The 24,046-nt window shown below is 48.3% G+C and overlaps 1 protein-coding gene across 3 annotated transcripts in view; it reads left to right on the forward strand.

Annotated features, from left to right (window-relative positions):
• Nucleotides 1-11,109: 11,109 nt before the first annotated feature.
• Nucleotides 11,110-24,046, forward strand: part of LOC139228726 (scaffold attachment factor B1-like) — a 122,772-nt gene continuing 109,835 nt past the window's right edge. For all 3 annotated transcript variants that reach the window (XM_070860015.1, XM_070860016.1, XM_070860017.1), the window contains exons 1-3: nucleotides 11,110-11,330; nucleotides 23,074-23,161; nucleotides 23,527-23,588. In XM_070860015.1, the coding sequence (XP_070716116.1) occupies nucleotides 11,178-11,330; nucleotides 23,074-23,161; nucleotides 23,527-23,588 (303 nt within the window). In that variant the 5' untranslated portion in view covers nucleotides 11,110-11,177. The remainder of the gene's footprint in view (nucleotides 11,331-23,073; nucleotides 23,162-23,526; nucleotides 23,589-24,046) is intronic.

Here is a 24,046-nt window from a genome sequence, read left to right on the forward strand (position 1 = left end):
TGCCCACAGTGACTGGGCTCTCCTCCCTTTGGTTCCGATGTTCGGTCACCTGTGGTGGAGTGAACTCTACATCGTGTTCTTCCTCTGCTTCTTCTATGGGGTTGCTGAACCTCCTTTTTGTTTGATCCACATGTTTGCGGCAGATTTGTCCATTGGTAAGTTTAACTACCAGAATCCTATTTCCCTCTTTGGCAACCACAGTGCCTGCGAGCCATTTGGGCCCTGCAGCGTAGTTGAGGACAAAAACAGGATCATTTACATCAATACATCGCGTTCTCACATTCCTGTCATGGTAGTCATATTGTGACTGGCGCCTGCTCTCGACAATTTCTTTCATGGTGGGGTGTATAAGGGATAACCGGGTTTTGAGCGTCCTTTTCATTAGCAGCTCTGCGGGTGGAACCCCTGTGAGCGAGTGTGGTCGGGATCTGTAGACCAACAGGAGGCGTGATAAGCGGCATTGTAGGGAACCCCCTTGGATTCTGAGCATCCCCTGTTTGATTATCTGCACTGCTCATTCTGCCTGGCCGTTTGAGGCCGGCTTGAACGGTGCCGTTCTAACATGGTTAATTCCATTGCTTGCCATGAAGTCCTGGAATTCAGTGCTTGTGAAGCACGGGCCATTGTTGCTGATCAAGACGTCAGGTAGACCGTGGGCGGCGAACATTGTCCGTAGACTTTCTACCGTGGCAGAGGATGTGCTTGAATTTAAAATGTCACATTCGATCCATTTGGAGTAGGCGTCTACTACAACCAAAAACATTTTTCCCATGAAAGGACCTGCGTAGTCCACATGGATGCGTGACCAAGGCTTGGCGGGCCATGGCCAGGGACTAAGGGGGGCTTCCCTGGGCGCATTGCCCAGCTGGGCACACGTGTTGCACCTGCGAACACAAAGTTCCAGATCTGCGTCTATCCCTGGCCACCAAACGTGTGACCTGGCCTTCATCGTGACAATGCCCGGGTGCTCATTGTGGAGTTCTCTGATGAACACCTCTCTACCCATCTGGGGCATGACTACACGGTTTCCCCACAGTAGGCAATCGGCCTGAATCGAGAGTTCATCCTTGCGCCTGTGAAATGGTTTAAATTTCTCAGGGCATGCCCTGTACGTGGCTGCCCAGTCCCCATTCAGGACACATTTCTTGACTAAAGACAGTAGCGGGTCTCTATTTGTCCAGACTTTGATCTGACGGGCTGTCACGGTTGAGCCTTCGCTTCCGAAAGCTTCAACAGCCATGAGCATCTCAGCAGCATGCTCGGTAGCCCCCTCAGTGGTGGCTAGTGGGAGCCTGCTGAGTGCATCGGCGCAGTTTCCGGTGCCCGGTCTGTGCCGAATTGTGTAGTCATAGGCGGCTAACGTGAGTGCCCACCTCTGTATGCGGGCCCATGCGTTTGCATTTATGGCCTTGTTGTCGGCCAAAAGGGACGTTAGGAGTTTGTGATCTGTCTCCAGCTCAAATTTCCTGCCAAACAGGTACTGGTGCATTTTCTTTACCGCATATACACATGCGAGCGCCTCCTTTTCTCCCATCCCGTAGCCCCGTTCTGCCTGGGACAGACTTCTGGAGGCATAAGCTACCGGCTATAACTGACCCTTGGCATTGACATGCTGCAACACACACCCGACACCATAGGATGACACATCGCACGTTAACACAAGTTTCTTACATGGGTCAGATAGCGTTAACAGATTGTTGGAACATAACAAATTGCGTGCTCTATTAAAAGCCCTTTCTTGGCTGTCTCCCCCAGACCCATTTGCGACCTTTGCGTAGGAGCACGTGTAGCGGCTCTAGCAGCGTGCTCAATTTGGGAAGAAAGTTACCAAAATAGTTCAGGAGCCCCAGGAATGAACGCAGCTCCGTCGTGTTACGGGGTCTGGGTGCTCTCTGGATCGCTTCCGTCTTGGACGCAGTAGGGCTGATCCCGTCTGCTGCTACCCTCATCCCCAGGAGTTCTACCTCTGGAGCTAGGAAGACGCACTTCGCCTTTTTCATTCGCAGCCCTACCCGGTCCAGTCTGCGTAGCACCTCCTCCAGGTTGTGGAGGTGTTCTTCAGTATCGTAACCCGTGATGAGGATGTTGTCCTGAAAAACCACCGTCCCTGGAATCGACTTGAGGAGGCTTTCCATATTTCGTTGGAAGATTGCGGCAGCCGAGCGAATCCCGAACAGACATCTGTTGTACTCAAACAACCCCTTGTGTGTCGTGATGGTGGTCAGCTTCTTCGACTCACTCGCCAGCTCCTGGGTCATGTAAGCTGAGGTCAGGTCCAATTTTGAAAAAAGTTTGCCACCGGATAGCGTCGCAAAGAGGTCCTCCGCTCTCGGTAACGGGTACTGGTCTTGGAGTGACACCCGATTGATGGTGGCCTTGTAATCACCACATATCCTGACCGACCCATCCGCCTTGAGCACCGGCACGATCGGGCTCGCCCAGTCACTGAATTCGACTGGCGAGATGATGCCTTCCCTCAGCAGGCGGTCCAATTCGCCTTCTATCTTTTCCCGCATCACGTACGGCACCGCTCTGGCCTTGTGGTGTACTGGCCTGGCATCCGGGTTTATGTGAATCACTCCCTTGGCCCCCATGAAAGTGCCAATGCCGGGTTGAAATAATGAGTCAAATTTGTCCAGGATCTGTGAGCATGATACTCGCTCCACAGAGAAAATTGCATTGACATTGCCTCATTTCCAGTTCATGACAGCAAGCCAAATCCTCCCCAGTAGTGCGGGACCATCCCCCGGGACAACCCAGAGTGGCAACCTGTTCTTCGAATCTTTGTGGGTCACAACTACCGTGGCGCTGCCGAGCACCGGATTGATCTCCTTTGTGTAAGTCTGTAGCTGTGCGTCAATCGGCGATAATTTTGGCCCCGTGGCCTTGGACGCCCACAACTTTTCGAATTGTTTGATATCCATCAGGGACTGGCTGGCCCCCGTGTCTAGCTCCATTGATACTGGGATGCCATTGAGGAGCACTTTCATCATTATCGGTGGCGTCCTGGTGTATGAACTGTATATGTGCTCCACATGAACTCGCTGAACTTCAGCTTCCAACGATTTCCCCCAGCGTTCATTTCTGCAATTTCTGCAGGTATTTTGCTCATCTCTGCAAACTCCGGCTGAGTGTGTGCCTCCACACCTCCAGCATGAGCTGCTGTTTGAAACAAAAGGTCCCTTGCCAGTTGATCGTCCCTGACTGCCCCAGTTATTGTCCTTGAGTGCGCCATTAACAGGTGTTGATGGCCCCATTACTGGCCGCATTGTCCCTTGCAATGGCGTGAATCACTGTTCAATTTGCCATTGTCTCTGTCGAACTCCCCCTCTGGGTTCGACTACATGTTGGGGCATGCCCGACTGCCCTTGTCTGCCTGGAGAGTTGTGTGCTGCTTTAACAATGTTGAATCTCTGTCCCAACCATTCCTTAACACAGTACCTCTCATCTGTTCTGCTAGTGGCCATGCTCGCATGGTTTAAATCCCAGTTTCTTGTCGCCATTAATAGGTCCTTACTATACAGTATAAATGCACACGAGGCCCATGCTTGAGAGAAGGTCAGTCTGTGACCGGTCCTTTTATTCCATAGCACTCAAGTGCAGGAAGTGGGTGGAGCTTCCCCTTTTATATCTGAAGGTCTGGGTTAGGAGTGTCTCCCACAAGTTCACCACCTCGTGGTCCATGTTCTCACAGTGTACAACTTAGGTCAGATTATACATGGGTTACAATGCTGGTTGAATACATGACAATAGTGGTAGGGGATTCGATTGTAAGGATAATAGATAGGCGTTTCTGCGGCCGCAACCGAGACTCCAGGATGGTATGTTGCCTTCCTGGTGCAAGGGTCAAGGATGTCTCGGAGCAGGTGCAGGACATTCTGAAAAGGGAGGGGGAACAGCCAGTTGTTGTGGTGCATATAGGTACCAACAATATAGGTAAAAAAACGGGATGAGGTCCTACAAGACGAATTTAGGGAGCTAGGAGTTAAATTAAAAAGTAGGACCTCAAAAGTAGTAATCTCAAGATTGCTACCAGTGCCACGTGCTATTCAGAGTAGGAATCGCAGGATAGCTCAGATGATTACGTGGCTTGAGGAGTGGTGCAAAAAGGAGGGATTCAAATTCCTGGGATATTGGAACCGGTTCTGGGGGAGGTGGGACCAGTACAAACCGAACGGTCTGCATCTGGGCAGGACTGGAACCAATGTCCTAGGGGGAGTGTTTGCTAGTGCTGTTGGGGAGAAGTTAAACAAACATGGCAGGGAGATGGGAACCTATGCAGGGAGACAGAGGGAAATAAAATGGAGGCAGGAGCAAAAGATCGTAAGGAGAATAGTAAAAGTGGAGGGCAGAGAAACCCAAGGCAAAAAACAAAAAGGGCCACATTACAGCAAAATTCTAAAGGGGAAAAGTGTGTTAAAAAGGCAAGCCTGAAGGCTCTGTGCCTCAATGATATGAGTATTCGGAATAACGTGGACGAATTAACTACGCAGATAGCAGTTAACGGATATGATATAATTGGCATCACGGAGACATGGCTCCAGGGTGACCAAGGCTGGGAACTCAACATCCAGGGGTATTCAACATTTAGGAAGGATAGACAGAGAGGAAAAGGAGGTGGGGTGGCATTGCTGGTTAAAGAGAAAATTAATGCAATAGTAAGGAAGGACATTAGCTTGAATGATGTGGAATTGGTATGGGTGGAGCTGCGGAATTCCAAAGGGCAGAAAACGCTAATGGGAGTTGTGTACAGACCACCAAACAGTAATAGTGAGGTTAGGGACAGCATCAAACAAGAAATAAGGGATGTGTGCAATAAAGGTACAGCAGTTATCATGGGCGACTTTAATCTACATATTGATTGGGCTAACCAAACTGGTAGCAATGCGGTGGAGGAGGATTTCCTGGAGTATATTAGGGATGGTTTTCTAGACCAATATGTCGAGGAACCAACTAGAGAGCTGGCCATCCTAGACTGGGTGATGTGTAATGAGAAGGGACTAATTATCAATCTTGTTGTGCAAGGCCCCTTGGGGAAGAGTGACCATAACATGGTAGAATTCTTTATTAAGATGGAGAGTGACACAGTTAATTCGGAAACTAGGGTCCTGAACTTAAGGAAAGGTAACTTCGACGGTATGAGGCGTGAATGGCTAGAATAAACTGGCAAAGGATACTTAAAGGGTTGACGGTGGATAAGCAATGGCAAACATTTAAAGATCACATGGATGAACTTCAGCAATTATACATCCCTGTCTGGAGTAAAAATAAAACTGGGAAGGTGGCTCAACCATGGCTAACAAGGGAAATTAAGGATAGTGTTAAAGTCAAGGAAGAGGAATATAATTTGGCTAGAAAAAGCAACAAACCTGAGGACTGGGAGAAATTTAGAATTCAACAGAGGAAGACTAAGGGTTTAATTAAGAGGGGGAAAATAGAGTATGAGAGGAAGCTTGCAGGGAACATAAAAACCTACTGCAAAAGCTTCTATAAATATGTGAAGAGAAAAAGATTAGTGAAGACAAATGTAGGTCCCTTGCAGTCGGATTCAGGTGAATTTATAATGGGGAACAAAGAAATGGCAGACCAATTGAACAAATACTTCGGTTCTGTCTTCACGAAGGAAGACACAAATAACCTTCCGAATGTATTCGGGGACAGTGGGTCTAGTGAGAAGGAGGAACTGAAGGATATCCTTATTAGGCAGGAAATTGTGTTAGGGAAATTAATGGGATTGAAGGCCGACAAATCCCTGGGGCCTGATAGTCTGCATCCCAGAGTACTTAAGGAAGTGGCCCTAGAAATAGTGAATGCATTGGTGATCATTTTCCAACAGTCTATCGACTCTGGATCAATTCCTATGGACTGGAGGGTAGCTAATGTAACACCACTTTTTAAAAAAGGAGGGAGAGAGAAAACGGGTAATTATAGACCTATATAGTCAGGCTAGCCTGACATCAGTAGTGGGGAAAATGTTGGAATCAATCATTAAGGATGAAATAGCAGTGCATTTGGAAAGCAGTGACAGGATCGGACCAAGTCAGCATGGATTTATGAAAGGGAAATCATGCTTGACGAATCTTCTGGAATTTTTTGAGGATGTAACTAGCAGAGTGGACAAGGGACAATCAGTGGATGTGGTGCATTTGGACTTTCAAAAGGCTTTTGACAAGGTCCCGCACAAGAGATTGGTGTGCAAAATCAAAGCACATGGTATTGGGGGTAATATACTGACGTGGATAGAGAACTGGTTGGCAGACAGGAAGCAGAGAGTCGGGATAAACGGGTCCTTTTCAGAATGGCAGGCAGTGACTAGTGGAGTGCCGCAGGGCTCAGTGCTGGGACCCCAGCTCTTTACAATATACATTAATGATTTAGATGAAGGAATTGTGTGTAATATCTCCAAGTTTGCAGATGACACTAAACTGGATGGCGGTGTGAGCTGTGAGGAGGACGCTAAGAGGCTGCAGGGTGACTTGGACAGGTTAGGTGAGTAGGCAAATGCATGGCAGATGCAGTATAATGTGGATAAATGTGAGATTATCCATTTTGGGGGCAAAAACACGAAGGCAGAATATTATCTGAATGGCGGCAGATTAGGAAAAGGGGAGGTGCAACGAGAACTGGGTGTTATGGTTCATCAGTCACTGAAAGTGGGCATGCAGGTACAGCAGGCGATGAAGAAGGCAAATGGTATGTTGGCCTTCATAGCTAGGGGATTTGAGTATAGGAACAAGGAGGTCTTGCTGCAGTTGTACAGGGCCTTGGTGAGGCCTCACCTGGAATATTATGTTCAGTTTTGGTCTCCTAATCTGAGGAAGGATGTTCTTGTTATTGAGGGAGTGCAGCGAAAGTTCACCAGACTGATTCCCAGGATGGCTGGACTGACATATGAGGAGAGATTGGGCCTTTATTCACTCGAGTTTAGAAGGATGAGAGGGGATCTCATAGAAACGTATAAGATTCTGACGGGATGGGACAGGTTAGATGCGGGAAGAATTTTCCTGATGTTGGGGAAGTCCAGAACCAGGGGAATATAGTCTTAGGATAAGGGGTAGGCCATTTAGGACTGAGATGAGGAGAAACTTCTTCACTCAGAGAGTTGTTAACCTGTGGAATTCCCTGCCGCAGAGAGTTGTTGATGCCAGTTCATTGAATATATTCAAGAGGGAGTTAGATATGGCCCTTACAGCTAAGGGGATCAAGGGGTATGGAGAGAAAGCAGGAAAGGGGTACTGAGGGAATGATCAGCCATGATCTTATTGAATGGTGGTGCAGGCTCGAAGGACCGAATGGCCTACTCCTGCACCTATTTTCTATGTTTCTATGACCTCTGGCAGCAGGAAAACACACTTTGAGCATTTCAACCTGAGTCCCACACAATCTAGCCGACTTCGAACCTCTTCCAGGTTCTGCAAGTGTTCGATGGTGTCCCGACCTGTGATCAATATGTCTTCCTGGAAGACCACGGTGCGCGGAACCGACTTTAGCAGACTCTCCATGTTCCTTTGAAAAATAGCTGTGGCCGATCGAATCCCAAACGGGCATCTGTTGTAGATGAATCAGACCTTTGTGCGTGTTGATGCAGGTGAGGCCTTTCGAAGTTTCCGCCAGCTCCTGCGTCATGTCGGCCAAGGTCAGTTCCAACTTGGCGAATGTCTTCCCTCCCAGCGTCGCAAATAGGTCATCTGCCTTGGGTAGCGGGTACTGGTCCTGCAGCGAAAAACGGTTAATCGTTACTTTATAATCCTCACAAATCCTGACCGTGCCATCGCCCTTGAGAACCGGAACAAACGGACTCAACCGGCGCGATGATGCCTTCTCCCTGCAGCCTGTCCAGCTCGATCACTTTCTCTCACAGCATGTATGGCACCGCCCGTGCCTTGTGGTGGATGGGTCATGTACCGGGAACCAAGTGGATCTGCACCTTCGCCCCATAGAAATTTCCGATGCCTGGCTCAAACAACGACTGAAACTTGCTCAGAACCTGGGCACATGAGGCGGCGACGTCGAAAGCGCTCGGGTGTCGTCCCAGTTCTAGCGGATTTTTTCCAGCCAGCTTCTGCCAAACAGTGTGAGGCCCTTTCCTGGTACAATCCATAGTGGGAGTTCGTGCACCACTCCATCATAGGAGACTTTTACTGCTGCACTGTCAATTACAGGGATCAGCTCTTTAGTGTAAGTTCTCAGCTTGGTGTGAATGGGCCTAAGCATGGGCCTGTGTGTCTTGTTGCACCACAGTCTGTCGAAGGCCTTTTTGCTCATGATCGACTGACTCACACCCGTGTCCAATTCCATGGATACTGGAATTCTGTTCAGTTCAATTTTTAACATGATCAGTGGACATTTCGTGGTGAAGGTGTGCACCCCGTACATTTCTGACTCCTCGGTTTGAATCTCTAGTTCATTTTGATCCGCCATGGATTGGTCTTCCTCTGCAACGTGGTGGTTTGCAGGGTTTGCAGCTCGTCTGCACATTCGCTGGAGGTGTCCAATTGTTCCACAGCCTTTACACGCATAGTGTTTGAAGCGGCATTGATGGGCTCGGTGATCACCTCCGCAGCGCCAACAGGTGTTAATTGCCTCGCATTAACGTTTGATGGCGGACTCTGAGTCATCTGAGGTCGTGCAGTTGCAGGCGTGTACGTTCTGCCATATGCATTCCTGCCTGAAAACGACGTTACTTTGTGTATAGTACTTGCCGCTGCATTTTTATGCTGCGAAATTTGTTTGGTGTTATTGCTGGTGGACATAAATATCTGGGCTATCGTTATGGCTTTGCTCAGGTCCGGTGTTTCAACAGTCAATAGTTTGCGAAGGATAACCTCGTGGCCAATGCCAAGCACAAAAAACTCTCTTCGCATTTGCTCCAGGAATCCATCGAATTCGCAATGTCCTGCAAGGCGCCTTAGCTCGGCGACGTAGCTCGCCACTTCCTGGCCTTCAGACCATTGACATGTATAGAATCGATACCTTGCCATCAGAACGCTCTCCTTCGGATTTAGGTGCTCCTGGACCAGCGTACACAGTTCTTCATACGATTTGGTTGTTGGTTTCACCGAAGCGAGAAGATTCTTCATGAGGCCATAGGTTGTTGCCCCGCAGACGCTGAGTAGGATCGCCCTTCATTTGGCAGCGTTCTCATTCCCTTCCAGCTCGTTGGCCATGAAGTATTGGTCGAGTTGCTCCACAAAGGCTTCCCAATCATCACCTTCTTAGAATTTATCCAGGATACCAACAGTTCTCTGCATTTTCACGTGATGGTTCATTATCTATTACTCGTCGCCAGTTGTTATGTCTCATAAAGCAATGTGACTGAGTACTGTAGACTTGAGTAAGTGTGACCTTAGTCTCTTTATTCTGACTCCAGAATGCTGGCACAGCATAGGAGGCCTGCTTATATGCAGTGCTCCCAAGGGATGCTGGGATCCCTTGGGACTCCAACAGATGCGCCCTCTGGTGGTGGTAGAATGCTGGTTACAAGGTGTTGCATACATAACAGCTTTCATCATTATAATGCCAGGATGCATGCTATGTAGTTCACCTACAAATTTCTCTCCCCCTTTCTTGGGTATACCAACACGATTGCCCAACGATATACAATCCGACTGAATAGACAGTTCGTCTTTGCGACGAATGTAAGGTTTGGTCTCCTCGCACATTTGCTTGGGTATGGCAGACCAATCACCTACGAGGATGCAACTCTTCACCACCAATAAAATCGAGTCCTGGCTGGTCCAGGTTTTAACTTGTTGAGCCGTGACAGGGATTCCTTCACTTTCAAATGCATCCATAACTAACAATAGGTCCGCCGGTTGTGACATTTCCACCTCCGGTGTGGGCAATGGCAGACGGCTCAAAGCATCGGCACAATTCTCGGTGCCAGGTCTATGGCGAATGACATAATCATAAGCGGATAATGTCAGCGCCCACCTCTGGATGTGGGATGAAGCATTGGTATTGATACCTTTGTTTTCAGAGAACAGTGAAATGAGCGGCTTGTGATCTGTCTCCAGTTCAAACCGAAGACTGCTAATTACATCCTCAAAAAACTCTAATAAATTTGTCAAATATGATTTCCCTTTCATAAAACCACATTGACTCTGCTTAATCATGTTATGGTTTTTTAAGTGCCCTGATACCACTTCCTTTACAATGGATTCCAGCATTTCCCCGATGACTGATGTCAGGCTAACTGGCCTGTAGTTCCCTGTTTTCTTCTCGCCCTTTTCTCGAATAGCGGTGTTCAATTTACTACCTTCCAATCCGCTGGGACCATTCTCGAATCTAGGGAATTTTGAAATATCAAAACCAATACATCCACTATCTCTGCAGCCACCTCTTTTAGAACCCTCGGATGTAGGCCGTCAGGTCCAGGGGATTTGTCGGTGTTGTGTGAAGAAGTGCTTTTTGACGTCACCCCTGAACGGCCCAGCTCTAAATTTAAGGTTATGCCCTTGTTCTGGACTCCTCCACCAGAGGGAATAGTTTTCTCTATCGATCCTGTTAAATCCTTTAATTATCTTAAACACCTCAATTAGATCACCCCTTAATCTTCTATAAACAAGCCTAGTCTAAGCAGCCTGTCCTCATAATTTAATCCTTTTAGCCCCGGTATCATTCTGGTGAATCTGCACAGCATTCCCTCCAAGGCCAAGATATGCTTCCTGAGGTGCGGGGCCTAGAACTGAACGCTGTTACCCCAGATGTGGTCCAACCAGAGCTTTATATAAACTGTAAAATAACTTCACCCCCTTATACTTCAGCCTCCTTGAGATGAAGACCAACATTCCATCGGCCCTTTAAATTGTTAGTACCTGACCACTATGATTTATGTACTTGGATCCCTTGTCACGTGCAGACAGGGAGGGTTTTCTGGGTTTGACATTGTGGAATTTAAAGTCGTTTAACTTTGAATACAATGAGATGCTGCTAAGATGCACAGTACAAGGCCCCGCCCTCTTTGGGGACTTGTGTGGTTAGCACATGCGCAGTGGTGGCGGGCGTGCGCATGTGTAGTGCCGGCAGGCTGGCTTGGCGCATGCGCAGTGCAGGCGGGCTGGCGCGGCGCATGCACTGCCGGCGGGCTCGCACAGAGCATGCGCAGTGGCAACGGAGGGAAGGCGCCATTTTGTGGCGCTTTGAGCCCGGTGTTTCGCGGAGAGCGAGCGGCTGTAATGGCGGAGGAGAATGGTGCTGCGGTGCCCGCTGTCGAGGGCGGCCTGCGCAAACTCGCCGAGCTCAGAGTGGTGGACTTGAAAGCGGAACTGAAAAAGAGAAATCTCGACACCGCCGGCAACAAAAGCGCTCTAATGGAGCGGCTGCGGCAGGTGAGGGAAGGCCTGGGGTGTGTGGGGGAGGGGAGAGAGAGAGTGTGTGGTGGGGAGGGTGGAGAGAGAGGGTGGAGAGAGAGGGTGGGGAGGTGGAGAGAGAGGGTGGGGAGGTGGAGAGAGAGGGTGGGGGTGGGGGGAGGGAGAGAGTGTCGGGAGGGGGAGAGAGAGCGAGAGTGTGGGGGGGGAGAGAGAGTGTGGGGGGGGAGAGAGAGAGTGGGGGGGAGAGAGAGAGTGTGGGAGGGGGGAGAGTGTGTGTGTGGGAGGGGGGGAGAGTGTGTGTGTGGGAGGGGGGGAGAGTGTGTGTGTGGGAGGGGGAGAGAGTGTGTGTGTGGGAGGGGGAGAGAGAGAGTGTGTGGGAGGGGGGGGAGAGTGTGTGTGTGGGAGGGGGAGAGTGAGAGTGTGTGGGAGGGGGAGAGTGTGTGGGAGGGGGAGAGTGAGAGTGTGTGGGAGGGGGAGAGTGTGTGTGGGAGGGGGAGAGAGTGTGGGAGGGGGGGGAGAGTGAGTGTGGGAGGGGGGGGAGAGTGAGTGTGGGAGGGGGGGGAGAGTGAGTGTGGGAGGGGGGGGAGAGTGAGTGTGGGAGGGGGGGAGAGTGAGTGTGGGAGGGGGGGGAGAGTGAGTGTGGGAGGGGGGGGAGAGTGAGTGTGGGAGGGGGGGGAGAGTGAGTGTGGGAGGGGGGGGAGAGTGAGTGTGGGAGGGGGGGGAGAGTGAGTGTGGGAGGGGGGGGAGAGTGAGTGTGGGAGGGGGGGGAGAGTGAGTGTGGGAGGGGGGGAGAGTGAGTGTGGGAGGGGGGGGAGAGAGTGAGTGTGGGAGGGGGGGGAGAGAGTGGGAGGGGGGGGAGAGAGTGGGAGGGGGGGAGAGAGTGGGAGGGGGGGGAGAGAGTGGGAGGGGGGGGAGAGAGTGGGAGGGGGGGAGAGTGGGAGGGGGGAGAGTGGGAGGGGGGGAGAGTGGGAGGGGGGAGAGTGGGAGGGGGGGAGAGTGGGAGGGGGGGGGAGAGTGGGAGGGGGGGGAGAGTGTGGGGGAGGGGGGGGAGAGTGTGGGAGGGGGGGAGAGTGTGGGAGGGGGGGGAGAGTGAGTGTGGGAGGGGGGGAAGAGTGAGTGTGGGAGGGGGGGGAAGAGTGAGTGTGGGAGGGGGGGGAGAGAGTGTGAGTGTGGGAGGGGGGGGAGAGAGTGTGAGTGTGGGAGGGGGGGAGGGGGGAGAGTGTGGGAGGGGGGGAGAGTGTGAGGGGGAGAGGGGGGAGAGTGTGAGGGGGAGAGGGGGGAGAGTGTGAGTGGGAGGGGGGGAGAGTGTGGGAGGGGGGGGAGGGTGTGGGAGGGGGGGAGAGTGGGAGGGGGGGGAGGGTGTGGGAGGGGGGGAGAGTGTGAGTGTGGGAGGGGGGGAGAGTGTGAGTGTGGGAGGGGTGGAGAGTGTGAGTGTGGGAGGGGGGGAGAGTGAGTGTGGGAGGGGGGGAGAGTGAGTGTGGGAGGGGGGAGAGTGAGTGTGGGAGGGGGGAAGTGAGTGTGGGAGGGGGGGGAGAGTGAGTGTGGGAGGGGGGGGAGAGTGAGTGTGGGAGGGGGGGGAGAGTGAGTGTGGGAGGGGGGGGGGGGAGAGTGAGTGTGGGAGGGGGGGGGAGAGTGAGTGTGGGAGGGGGGGGGAGAGTGGGAGGGGGGGAGGGGGGGAGGGGGGGAGAGTGTGAGTGGGAGGGGGGAGTGTGGGAGGGGGGTGGGAGGGGGGTGTGAGTGTGGGAGGGGGGTGTGAGTGTGGGAGGGGGGGAGTGTGAGTGTGGGAGGGGGGGAGAGTGTGGGAGGGGGGGAGAGTGTGGGAGGGGGGAGAGTGTGGGAGGGGGGAGAGTGTGAGTGTGGGAGGGGGGGAGAGTGTGAGTGTGGGAGGGGGGGAGAGTGTGAGTGTGGAGGGGGGAGAGTGTGAGTGTGGGAGGGGAGAGAGAGAGAGAGAGTGGGAGGGGGAGAGAGAGAGAGTGTGGGAGGGGGAGAGAGAGAGAGTGTGGGAGGGGGAGAGAGAGAGAGTGTGGGAGGGGGAGAGAGAGAGAGAGTGTGGGAGGGGAGAGAGAGAGAGTGTGGGAGGGGAGAGAGAGTGTGGGAGGGGGAGAGAGAGAGAGTGTGGGAGGGGAGAGAGAGAGAGAGTGTGGGAGGGGGAGAGAGAGAGAGTGTGGGAGGGGGAGAGAGAGAGAGTGTGGGAGGGGGAGAGAGAGAGAGTGTGGGAGGGGGAGAGAGAGAGAGTGTGGGAGGGGGAGAGAGAGAGAGTGTGGGAGGGGGAGAGAGAGAGAGTGTGGGAGGGGGAGAGAGAGAGAGTGTGGGAGGGGGAGAGAGAGAGAGTGGGAGGGGGAGAGAGAGAGAGAGTGTGGGAGGGGGAGAGAGAGAGAGTGTGGGAGGGGGAGAGAGAGAGAGTGTGGGAGGGGGAGAGAGAGAGTGTGGGAGGGGGAGAGAGAGAGAGAGTGTGGGAGGGGGAGAGAGAGAGAGAGTGGGAGGGGGAGAGAGAGAGAGTGTGGGAGGGGGGAGAGAGAGAGTGTGGGAGGGGGAGAGAGAGAGAGTGTGGGAGGGGGAGAGAGAGAGAGTGTGGGAGGGGGAGAGAGAGAGAGAGTGTGGGAGGGGCGGGAGAGTGTGTGGGAGGGGCGGGAGAGAGTGAGAGTGTGGTGAGTGTGTGGGGGAGAGTGAGAGTCTGGTGAGGGGGAATTGGAGTGCTAGACGAGGGAGGTGCCAGAATGTGCAGGGGAGGGACTGCAGAAGGGAAGGCCTAATGGGCAGAAGAGAGGCTGGAGGGGGCGGGGCTAGAGGAGCGAAGGGTGAGGACGGGCAGCAGGAGGAAGGGATGAGAATGGACAGAAGAGGGGTGATACTCAAAGTTGGGAGTTTGCTGTGTGCAAAGTGATGCCCGTTTAATACTCTACAACAGTGACTGTACCGAAATGTACTTCATTGGCTGTAAACTGCTTCGGGATGTCCTGAGGTCATAAAAGGTGCTCTCGAAACGCAAGTCTTTGAGACAAGTGGGACCACGCAAATCACACTTGGCTGAGAAATCTGAAGGGCCTTTTATGCTGCTGTCTGGCTGGAGAAAGTTTCATGTTTACACTTTGGAGCTGGGATTTTGTGATTGATTAATAGGGTTGTATAGTCAATGGAGTTCCATAAAATAATTGGGAGCAGCGGTGGTGGAGGGGAAGAAATGAAATGCGCAGAAGGTGGCTGTGATATATTCACAGAGCACAGCACACACAGCTTCTAACATGGCAGGCAGCTCTGTCGGAAGCCTCCGGAACATGCCTGGTTCTGTTTAATGATTAACTCTGTAGTTGCAGTACACAATACGTCTACATCCACAGTGTGGAGCTACAGACATTACACTTCTCCCTCCTTAATGAAGAAGTTATTATAACAAACATACATAACTTGCATGTTTATACATAACAGGATATAGACTTTTTTTTTTCCATATTTACAAATTTACCACTTGTTTTCTGTTTCGAAGAGGATACCTTCGCTCTCGAACAGAACATGGTGTCAAATCTAAACTCATTCGAGGCTCATCCTGAGGAACGTTTTCCTCCACGGAATTTACTTGATTTTCATTTGAACTCGCTCTAACTTCAGGCTCTTTGTTTTCCTGACTCGGACTCAGACTTTCATTCTGATTTTCTCCTGGATTTGTTTCCAGTAGCTTGGATGTAGAATTTGGTACTGGTGTATCAAAACTATCTAATGAGTCAGAAATAATTGAATCATCCCCACCTTCAACTCCTTCCATTTCTGTAGGTAAAATATATTCAATCTGATCAAACCTCACCTGTCCATTTTCAAACATCTTTACCAATATGTGCGAGGATCACATTATCTTCACTCTTCCTGGTAACCACTTTACCCATTTATGGTGATGGTTCTTCACTCTCACCTTCTGGTTTAATTTCACACTTCTCTCTTTTACTCTACCTCTATCATGATTCTCTTTCTGTCTTAATTGTATCTCTTCTACGGACTGTGCCAAATTTGGTTTTAACAACAAGAATCTGATTCGTGGCTGTCGTTTGAGAAACTGCTCTGCTGGTGTTCTACCGGTAGTTGTATGAGGAGTATTACGATATGTAATCAAAAAATTAGCCAATTTGTGATTCAATGACAACTGTCGTTTCCTTGGATTTGGATCTAACATTTGTTTGATGAGGGCACATTTTACAATTTGTACAATTCGCTCTGCTGCACCATTCGAAGCAGGGTGGTATGGTGGAACCTTGGTATGTTTCACACCATTTTTGCTCGTGAATTGTGCAAATTCTTCTGAAAGAAATTGTGGTCCATTATCTGAAACAATTTCTTCTGGGAGGCCAAATTAAGAACATAATCTTTGTAAAATGTCCAATGTTTTACTTGTTATTTTCCACATTGGAAACACCTTGACCCACTTCGAATGGCTATCAACCACAATGAACAATTGTTGTCCTAGCTCCGCAAAATCAATATGTAGCCTTGCCACACCCTGGGAGGCCATTTCCATGGCTGTAATGGTACTGATGGTGGTTGCTTGCTTACCGATTGACATGTTGTACACTGACTCACGATGTACTCTATATCTTTATCAAGATCTGGCCACCATAAGTAACTGCGTGCAAAACTCTTGGTCAAGCACGTTCCCAGGTGCTGGTCATGGAGGTCTCCTAATAATTTGGACCTAAATTTATTTGGTATAACCACTCTTGCATCCCACATGATACAATCTTTATCGACTGATAATTCATTCCTTCGAATGAAGAATGGATGAATATCTTTGTCTGTTACCTGGTTTGGCCATCCATTTGCAATTTACTCATACACCTTTGACATCACTGGGTCAGGTTTGGTTGCACTACCAATCTCTTCAGCTGTGACTGGCAGTTCATCAATGTATGAAAAATAAAACACTTCTTCCCTATCTGGTGTAACTTGTGATGGGGCAGGCAATCTAGACATTGCATCAGCATTACTGTGATCAGCTGATCGTCTGTATATGCTGACAAAATCAAAGCCCATCTCTGCATTCGGGCTGCAGCTAATGTTGGAACTGGGGACTTTGGATGGAGGATTGCTGTTAGGGGTTTATGGTCCATAACGATGGTAAACTTATGACCATACAAGTATTTGTGAAACTTCTTGACCCCAAAAATTAATGCCAAAGCTTCCCTTTCAATTTGCGCATAATTACTCTCACTGGCACTGAGTGCGTGAAGCAAAAGCAGTTTGTCTCTCCTCCCCACTAACTAGTACATGAGAGATTACTGCCCCAACTCCATACGGAGAGGCATCACATGCTAGCTTAATCTCCATAGATATGTCATAGTGAACTAATATGGTGCTCTCTACCAATTTACTCTTACACTCCTTGAATGTTGTATCGCATTCTTTTCACCACTTCCAATGGACCTGTTTTTTCAAGAGTTCATTTAGTGGATGTAATACTGTAGCCAAATTTGGTAGGAACTTCCCATAATAGTTCAAAAGACCCAAGAATGAACGAAGTTCAGTGACATTCCTGGGAGTGGGTGCATTTCTAATTGCATCCAATTTTTCCATGGTTGGATGTAAACCATGTTTGTCTACTCTGTACCCTAAGTACTCCACTGAGTTTTTAAATAACTCACTCTTACGAGCAGACACTTGTACTCTGCTTCTCTAGCCATTTGAGGACTTCATTCAATATGTTATGAATTTGCTTATTTGGTGCTGAAATTAATATGTCGTCCAAATAATATACTATCTCTTCAATACCTTGCAAAATCTGGTTCATTACCCCCTGGAATGTGGCAGGGGTGGAAGACACTCCAAACGGTAGCCTATTAAATTGATATAGGCTTGATGAGTATTTATAGTCAAACATGACTTGGACTCCTCATCTCGTTCAAGTTGTAAGTAGGCATTCATAAGATCCAGTTTTGAGAAGATCTGACCATCTGTCAGTGTTGTGAACAAATTCTATATTCGGTAATGTATTGTGGACATTACCCTCTAGAACCTGGTTTACGGTTACTTTATAATCACCACGCAATCTTACCGTACCATCGGACTTAGGTACAACAATAATGGGTGTAGCCCAATTACATCGATCTATCTTACAAATAATGTTCTCACTCTCTAGTCTTTTGAGTTCTTGCTCAACTTTCTCCTTGTGTGCATATGGTATGGAACGTGGCTTGTAGTAAACCGATCTAGCGTCCTTCTGTACCCTGACACTCGCCTTGAAGCCTTGGATCGGACTGCCCGTTTCGCAGAACACCTTCGGATACTTCTTGATAACCTCATCCGTTGATGCAAATCTTGCTTCCACACGGAAAATCTCACTCCAATCTAGCTTCAGTGATCCCAACCAATTTCTTCCCAGTAAGGCAGGCTTGTCTCCCTTCACTACTATTAGAGGCAAGTTCTGAAATTGATCTTTATATTTCATGGGTACGGTGATACGACCTACCACAGGAATTTTCTCTCCCGAGTAGCCTCGCAGTTCCATCTTGGATTTCTCCAATTGGGAATCACGCAATTTGTCGAGGTACATTGACTCCGGTACTACACTCACGGATGCACCCGTGTTGATTTCCATTGGTATCTTGAATCCCGCAACAGCTATGTGGATTTTGATACTTTCCGAATCGCTGTCCGTTAACCTCGTGCTCCTGATGACGTGTAACTCTAACATCTCCATGTACTGCTGTTGTTGTTCCATGCTATGAAGTCTCTTGGGATTGCTACTCATAGCTTTGAATGCTGGACTCATAGCTTTGAAAGCTGGTTTACCCTTCAGTCGGCATGCCTTCGTAAAATGCCCAGACTTTCTGCAGAAGAAACACTCTACCTTCACGTGTGGACAACTTTGAGCAATGTGTTGTCCCAGGCACTTGTAGCGCGACTTTGCCACTCTGAGTTTCCAGTTTCTGAGACTTTGGGCCCCCACCGCCTTTTATTTTGAACCTGCAGGCGATTTACCTCGGTTGACTGATGACCGCAATTATTATGAAATTCTCGGGAATATTGATCGGCCATGCCCATCGACCTCGCTGTCTGACAAGCAATCTCAAAAGTCAAGTCATCTGTCGTCAATAACTTTCTTATCGCATCATTTTTCATCCTACAAACAAAATGATCCCATAAGGCTCAGTTTTGAAAGTTTCCGAAATTACAGTGAATTGATAGCTTTTTTTAATGCTATGATGTAATCACTGATACTTTCATCAGACTTTTGATTCCGAATCCCGAAATGATAGCTTTCAGCAATTTCTAATGGTTTGGGGTTATAGTGCTGCTCCAGCTTCGTTAAAATCTCTAAGCGTTGTGTCCTTTGGCTCGTCAGGCACAAGCAGATTTACAAGGGTTTCGTACAATGCCAGACCCGCCTCCAATAAGATCGCTTGCTTCCGTTCCAGTATTGCCTGATTCTGGACTGCATTGTCTGGAACTTCGATTATGTTATTTGCAGTGAAATACATTTCTAGCCGATCCACATACGCTTTAAAATGTTCCCGTTCGTGTCTATGTTCACCCAAATGTCCCATTACACCTGCGGGTGCTGCCATTTTTAATTTCTAGCTGTTCACAGTGTGCTGTATTTTACCTCGGATTTCGTAGCTTTTTCCAAAGACAGAAGCTTCCAAAGACTCTGTCGGCCGGCTGAATCCTTCACCAACAAAATTTCAGCTTTAAATCATCCGAAAAATCCCATCTTCGTCGTCAAATGTGATATATTCAGAGCACAGCACACACAGCTCCTAACGTGGCAGGCAGCTCTGTTGGAAGCCTCTGGGACATGCCTGGTTCTGTTTATTATTAACTCTGTAGTTGCAGTGCACAATACGCCCACATCCACAGTGTGGAGCTACAAACATTACAAGCTTAGACATTACAGTGGCCTATTAAATCGATCAGAAAATCCCAGCATCAATAAATCAGTGATGCTCCAAAGTGTTAACATGAAACTTTCTCCAGCCAGACAGCAGGATTAAGGGCCCTTCAGATTTCTCAGCCAAGTGCGATTTGCATGGGTACATTAATGAGTTCCTTAGTACATTTTTAAACATTCCCTTTCGCCCAAAAGTTCCAGTTGAATTTTTGGAGCCTTCTCGAAGCCTTGCAAACGAATGCAATTAGTGGAATTCACCCTGGGGGGCATGGTCAGTTTTGTGGGCAGGACTGCTCCGAGCACGATGTTTTTAAAACAAAAGTGGCGGAAACTCTAGTTGCACTGCACTGAACGCAATTTGCGGTTTAAAAATTCCGCGATCTGCGCCAGTTATGCTGGTATCGGGGAAATTACGGCCAAAAACCCAGCATGATCGAGTGGAAACCCCAGGCCCGTGTAACCATGCCACAGTTTTCGAATGGCCAAAAAGCTGCAATCTTTATCAGGAGGTCAGCCAGCTCTTGCGTTTTTGAAGTAAACTAGTAGCCATCGTGGCCCCCTGATCTTCGAGAGAACAGCTCCGCAGATCGGGCTATAAAAGAGCTGGAGGGGCATACCACTTCAACCTCCAGCGCGAGCTGCTCCAAAGATTTTGAGATGGGTGAAGTCATCAAAACCCTGTTCGCCGTTTTGGAGCGTGGGCAGCAACATCGGCAGGGCCCAGGTACAGAGGAGTGGGAAGGTCGGGGCGGAGGAGCGGCGAGTGTTTGTGGCGGAGGTGCGACAGATGAGGGTACGGGACCCAGAAAAGCCGAGTGCACGGGCCAGCCAACACTGCGATATGTGTGGGCGCTAGGTCCGTGCAGCAGAGCAGGTCTCCAGTCAATCCTTGGATAACCCTTGCCATTGGACCAAGACCTAGCTCTGTCAAGCCCATGTGGTGGCTGGTGTGCAACGGTCACCACAGGTTAAAAAAAATCCACTCACAGGTATCTTCCACCCACTCAATTGGAGTTCAGGACTGGAACAGCGGGTTCTTCATGGAAGCAAGCCATCCTCGTTCGAGGGACCGCCTATGAGTAGATATCTATTGGTCATGTTAAATTGAATGAAATGGTGTTTGATCAGGACAAGAGGATTAAACCATGCAGCTCTAAATGTATTCCAATAAAGTGTTTCAAAGCCGCAAAGTCAAATTACTGAGAATGCAGCTTGAGGCAAATCACAGTTTATATTTGGTGAAGGAGGTTAACAATGCAAGGTGCTTGTACATTTCTGGCTCCAAGAGATTACTCTGAATGACTATCTTGCTTGTGATGCGGTGAAATATGATGGATACTTTCAAAATTGATAGATGGTCCGTGGCTTTATTTTTCAGTTGAATATTTGAGGGTAGGGCTATTTCCTACAGTACTTTAATTACAGGCATACAACTTTTTGCCCACTGTTAGATTACATGGGGATCATTATTGATAATGGAATGCTGGACTATTGAGAATCAGTAATTTTTAATTTGCAGGGATTTCTGTAGGTCTGTAGTAGATATACCCTGCACTCTCACCAATGTTTGCAGAATCATGAAATGATACAGCACAGCAGACAGCCATTCGGCCTGTTGAGCTTGTGTCGGCTCTTTGGTAGAGCTATTCAATTCATCCCGTTCTCTTCTTTTCCCCATAACCCTGTAAATGTTTTCCCTTCAAGTGCTTACCTTGAATGTTGCTATCGAATCTACTTCCACCACCCTTTCAGACAGTGCCTTCCAGATCACAACAATATCAATTTGCAAAAGAAAATGTTTCCACATTGTTGCCTCTGGTTGCTTTGCCGATCACCTTCAATCTGTGCCCTTTGGTTATTGAACCTTCTGTCACTGGAAACAGTTACTCTACAAAACCATTCATTATTTTGAACACCTCCATCAAATCTCCTCTTGAACTCTGCTCTAAGGAGAACAACCCCAGCTTCTCCAGTCTCTCCACATAACTGAAGTCCTGCAGCCCTGGTACCATTCCAGTAAATCTCTTCTGCACCCTCTCCAAGGCGTTGACATCCTTCCTAAAGTGTGGTGCCTGGAATTGAATACAGTACTCCAGAAGAGGCCAAACCAGTGTTTATAAAAGTTTACCATAACCTCCTTGCTGTTGTACTCTGTTCCTCTAGTAATAATGCCAAGGATCCCATGTGCTTTTTTAACAGCTTTTTGAACTTGTTCTGCTACCTTCAAAGATTTGTGTACATATACCCCCAGGTCTCGCTGTTCCTGCACCCTCTTTAAAATTGTACCATTTAGTTCATATTACCTCTCATCATTCATTCAACCAAAATGTATCACTCACAGGCTGCGTTAAATTGCATCTGCCCTGTGTCTGTCCATTTTACCAGTCTCCTCTTAGGCAGTCCTTCAGAGTCGAGGATGACTTAATGACCAGTCTGTCTATGCTCTGCTGAAGTCTATTACTATCCTCATTGTTTACTACATTTCCAAATTTCGTATCATCTGCAAACTTTGAAATGTTCTGCATACCCAAGTCTAGGTCTTAATATGTATTGAAAAGAGCAGTGATTCTAATACTGACCCCTGGGGGGGCACCACTGCACACTTCCCTTCAGTCTGAAAAACAACCGGTCATCGCTACTCTGCTTTCTGTCCCTTAACCGGTTTTGTATCCACGCTGCCACTTTAATCCCATGGGCTTTAATTTTGTTGACCGGTCTATTATGTGGTATTTTACCAGTTGCCTTTTGAAAGTCCATGTACACAACATCCACTGCACTACCCTCATCAACTCTCTCCGTTACTTCATCAAAGGACTCGATTAATTAATCAAACATGATTTGCCTTTAACAAAACTATGCTGGCTTTCATTAATTAGCTCAAATGCCAATTAATTTGGTCTTGAATTATTGTCTCAAAGTTTCCCCACATTCGGCTGACTGGTCTGTAATTGCTGGGTTTATCCCCCTCCCCTTTTTTAAACAGTGATGTAACATTTCCAGTCCTCTGGCACCACTCCCATATCTGAGGAGGATTGGAAGATTGTGGCTAGAGCCTCTGCAATTTCCACCCTTACTTCCCTCAGTAAAGTAGAATGCACCCCATCCGGCTGGTGACTTTTGTACTTTATGGATTGCCAACCTTTTACGTACATCCTCTTTACCCATTTTTATCCTACCCAATATCGCTACTGCCACCTCCTTTACTGTCCCATCTTTCGGGAGAGACGTTAAATCAAGGCCCCATCCACTGCCACCTCAGGTAGTCGTAAAATATTCCATGGCACTATTTCAAAGAAAAGCAGGGGAGTTATCCCCGGTGTCTTAGCCAATATTTATCCCTCAACCAACTTCACAAAATAAAAGCAGATTGTCTGGTCATTATCACATTGCTGTTTGTGGGAACGTGCTGCGTTTCCTACATTATAACAGTGATGACAACAAGAAGTACTTTGGCTGTAAAGCACTTTGGGACATCCGGTGGTCCTGAAAGGCGCTAAATAAATGTAAGTTTTTTTTTACTGCAACACTGGCAGCATCCTCTTCTCTAGTGAAGACATGTGGAAAGTACTCATTTTGTACCTCAGCCATGCTCTCTGCCTCCACAAGAAGATCTTTTTGGTCCCTTGGCCCCACCCTTCCTTCGACTACCTTTTTACTATGAGTTTTATAAAAGACTTTTGGGTTCCCTTTTTTGTTAGCTGCTGATCTATTCTCATGCTCTCTTTGAGCCTCTTCCCATTTTAGATGATCTGTTGTGCACATTTTCCTACCTGTGGCACTGCTGAAATCTATCACCTGCAACCATTATCAGGTGCAGCTGACCTGTTAGTTTCCAAAGTATGATACGATTCTGACTTTAACCCATGCTAATGACTGGATTCCTGTCTTCAGGTGATACAAGAGGAAGGAGGAAACCCTGATGAAATTTCAATCGGCCCAGAGACCCCAACCAATAGAACTTCAAAGAGGATGGGAAAAGGTAGGAAAAATAGACATTTCCAAGATGCAAATATAAAATTTTTTACTTTGGTGTATTTTTGTGTTTGCTTGTTGAACTGAGGTATCATTGCTAGAAAATGGGATGTTTTTACTTCAAGGACCTTGTTTGTATCGATAGCACCTCCCTGTAAACTGGCCCAAGTCGAGGAGAGAGTGGCATTTCCTTTACCCACATTGGCCATCCTTGAGTCCCTTGTAACTGGATGCAGAGGATACTTTGATCTGATCAGTATGGGCTGCAATTGAGCCCAGCTGACAACAGTCCAGTCCACAAAAAGGCATGCTTTCTCCTGGAAGATAAAAATGTAATTGCCATGTGGTTTACATGTTTGCTTTGATCTTTAGGGCTCCGAGCTGAGGATGGTGAGACCGAAGACTGTGCAGATGAGGATTTTGGTGGAAAGCAGGCAAGTGATACAGGACTGATATCTCAAATAATTGATTCATACCAATATTTAATTACAGCTAACTGACTACCATTCGATTCCCACAGGTATATTTATGAAGATGTTCCTTTAAATGCTTATTTTATTTCCATGGCCACAAAATGAGCTGTGTACAGCTTTACTAACAACATACATTAGCTCTAAATTATGTTTATCTCAGTGGCTTTTAAGAAAAACAGAGCTATCTGGATCTATGCATTGCTTCACAACTGAATGACAGTACTTAGGTGACATCTTTGTTTTGGAAATGTGATGGGGGTGGGGGGAAACTTCAAATTTTGTTGATGCTTCATTGTGCTCGTTCAATTTCGTTCAGATACTGAGGGGGCTCGACAAGGTAGATGCGGAGAGGATGTTTCCACTCGTGGGGGAATCTAGAACTAGGGGACAATAAGGGGTCGCCCATTTAGAACTGAGAT

Source organism: Pristiophorus japonicus, chromosome 18 (genome assembly GCF_044704955.1).
Source record: "Pristiophorus japonicus isolate sPriJap1 chromosome 18, sPriJap1.hap1, whole genome shotgun sequence".
NCBI classification, from domain to species: domain Eukaryota; kingdom Metazoa; phylum Chordata; class Chondrichthyes; family Pristiophoridae; genus Pristiophorus; species Pristiophorus japonicus.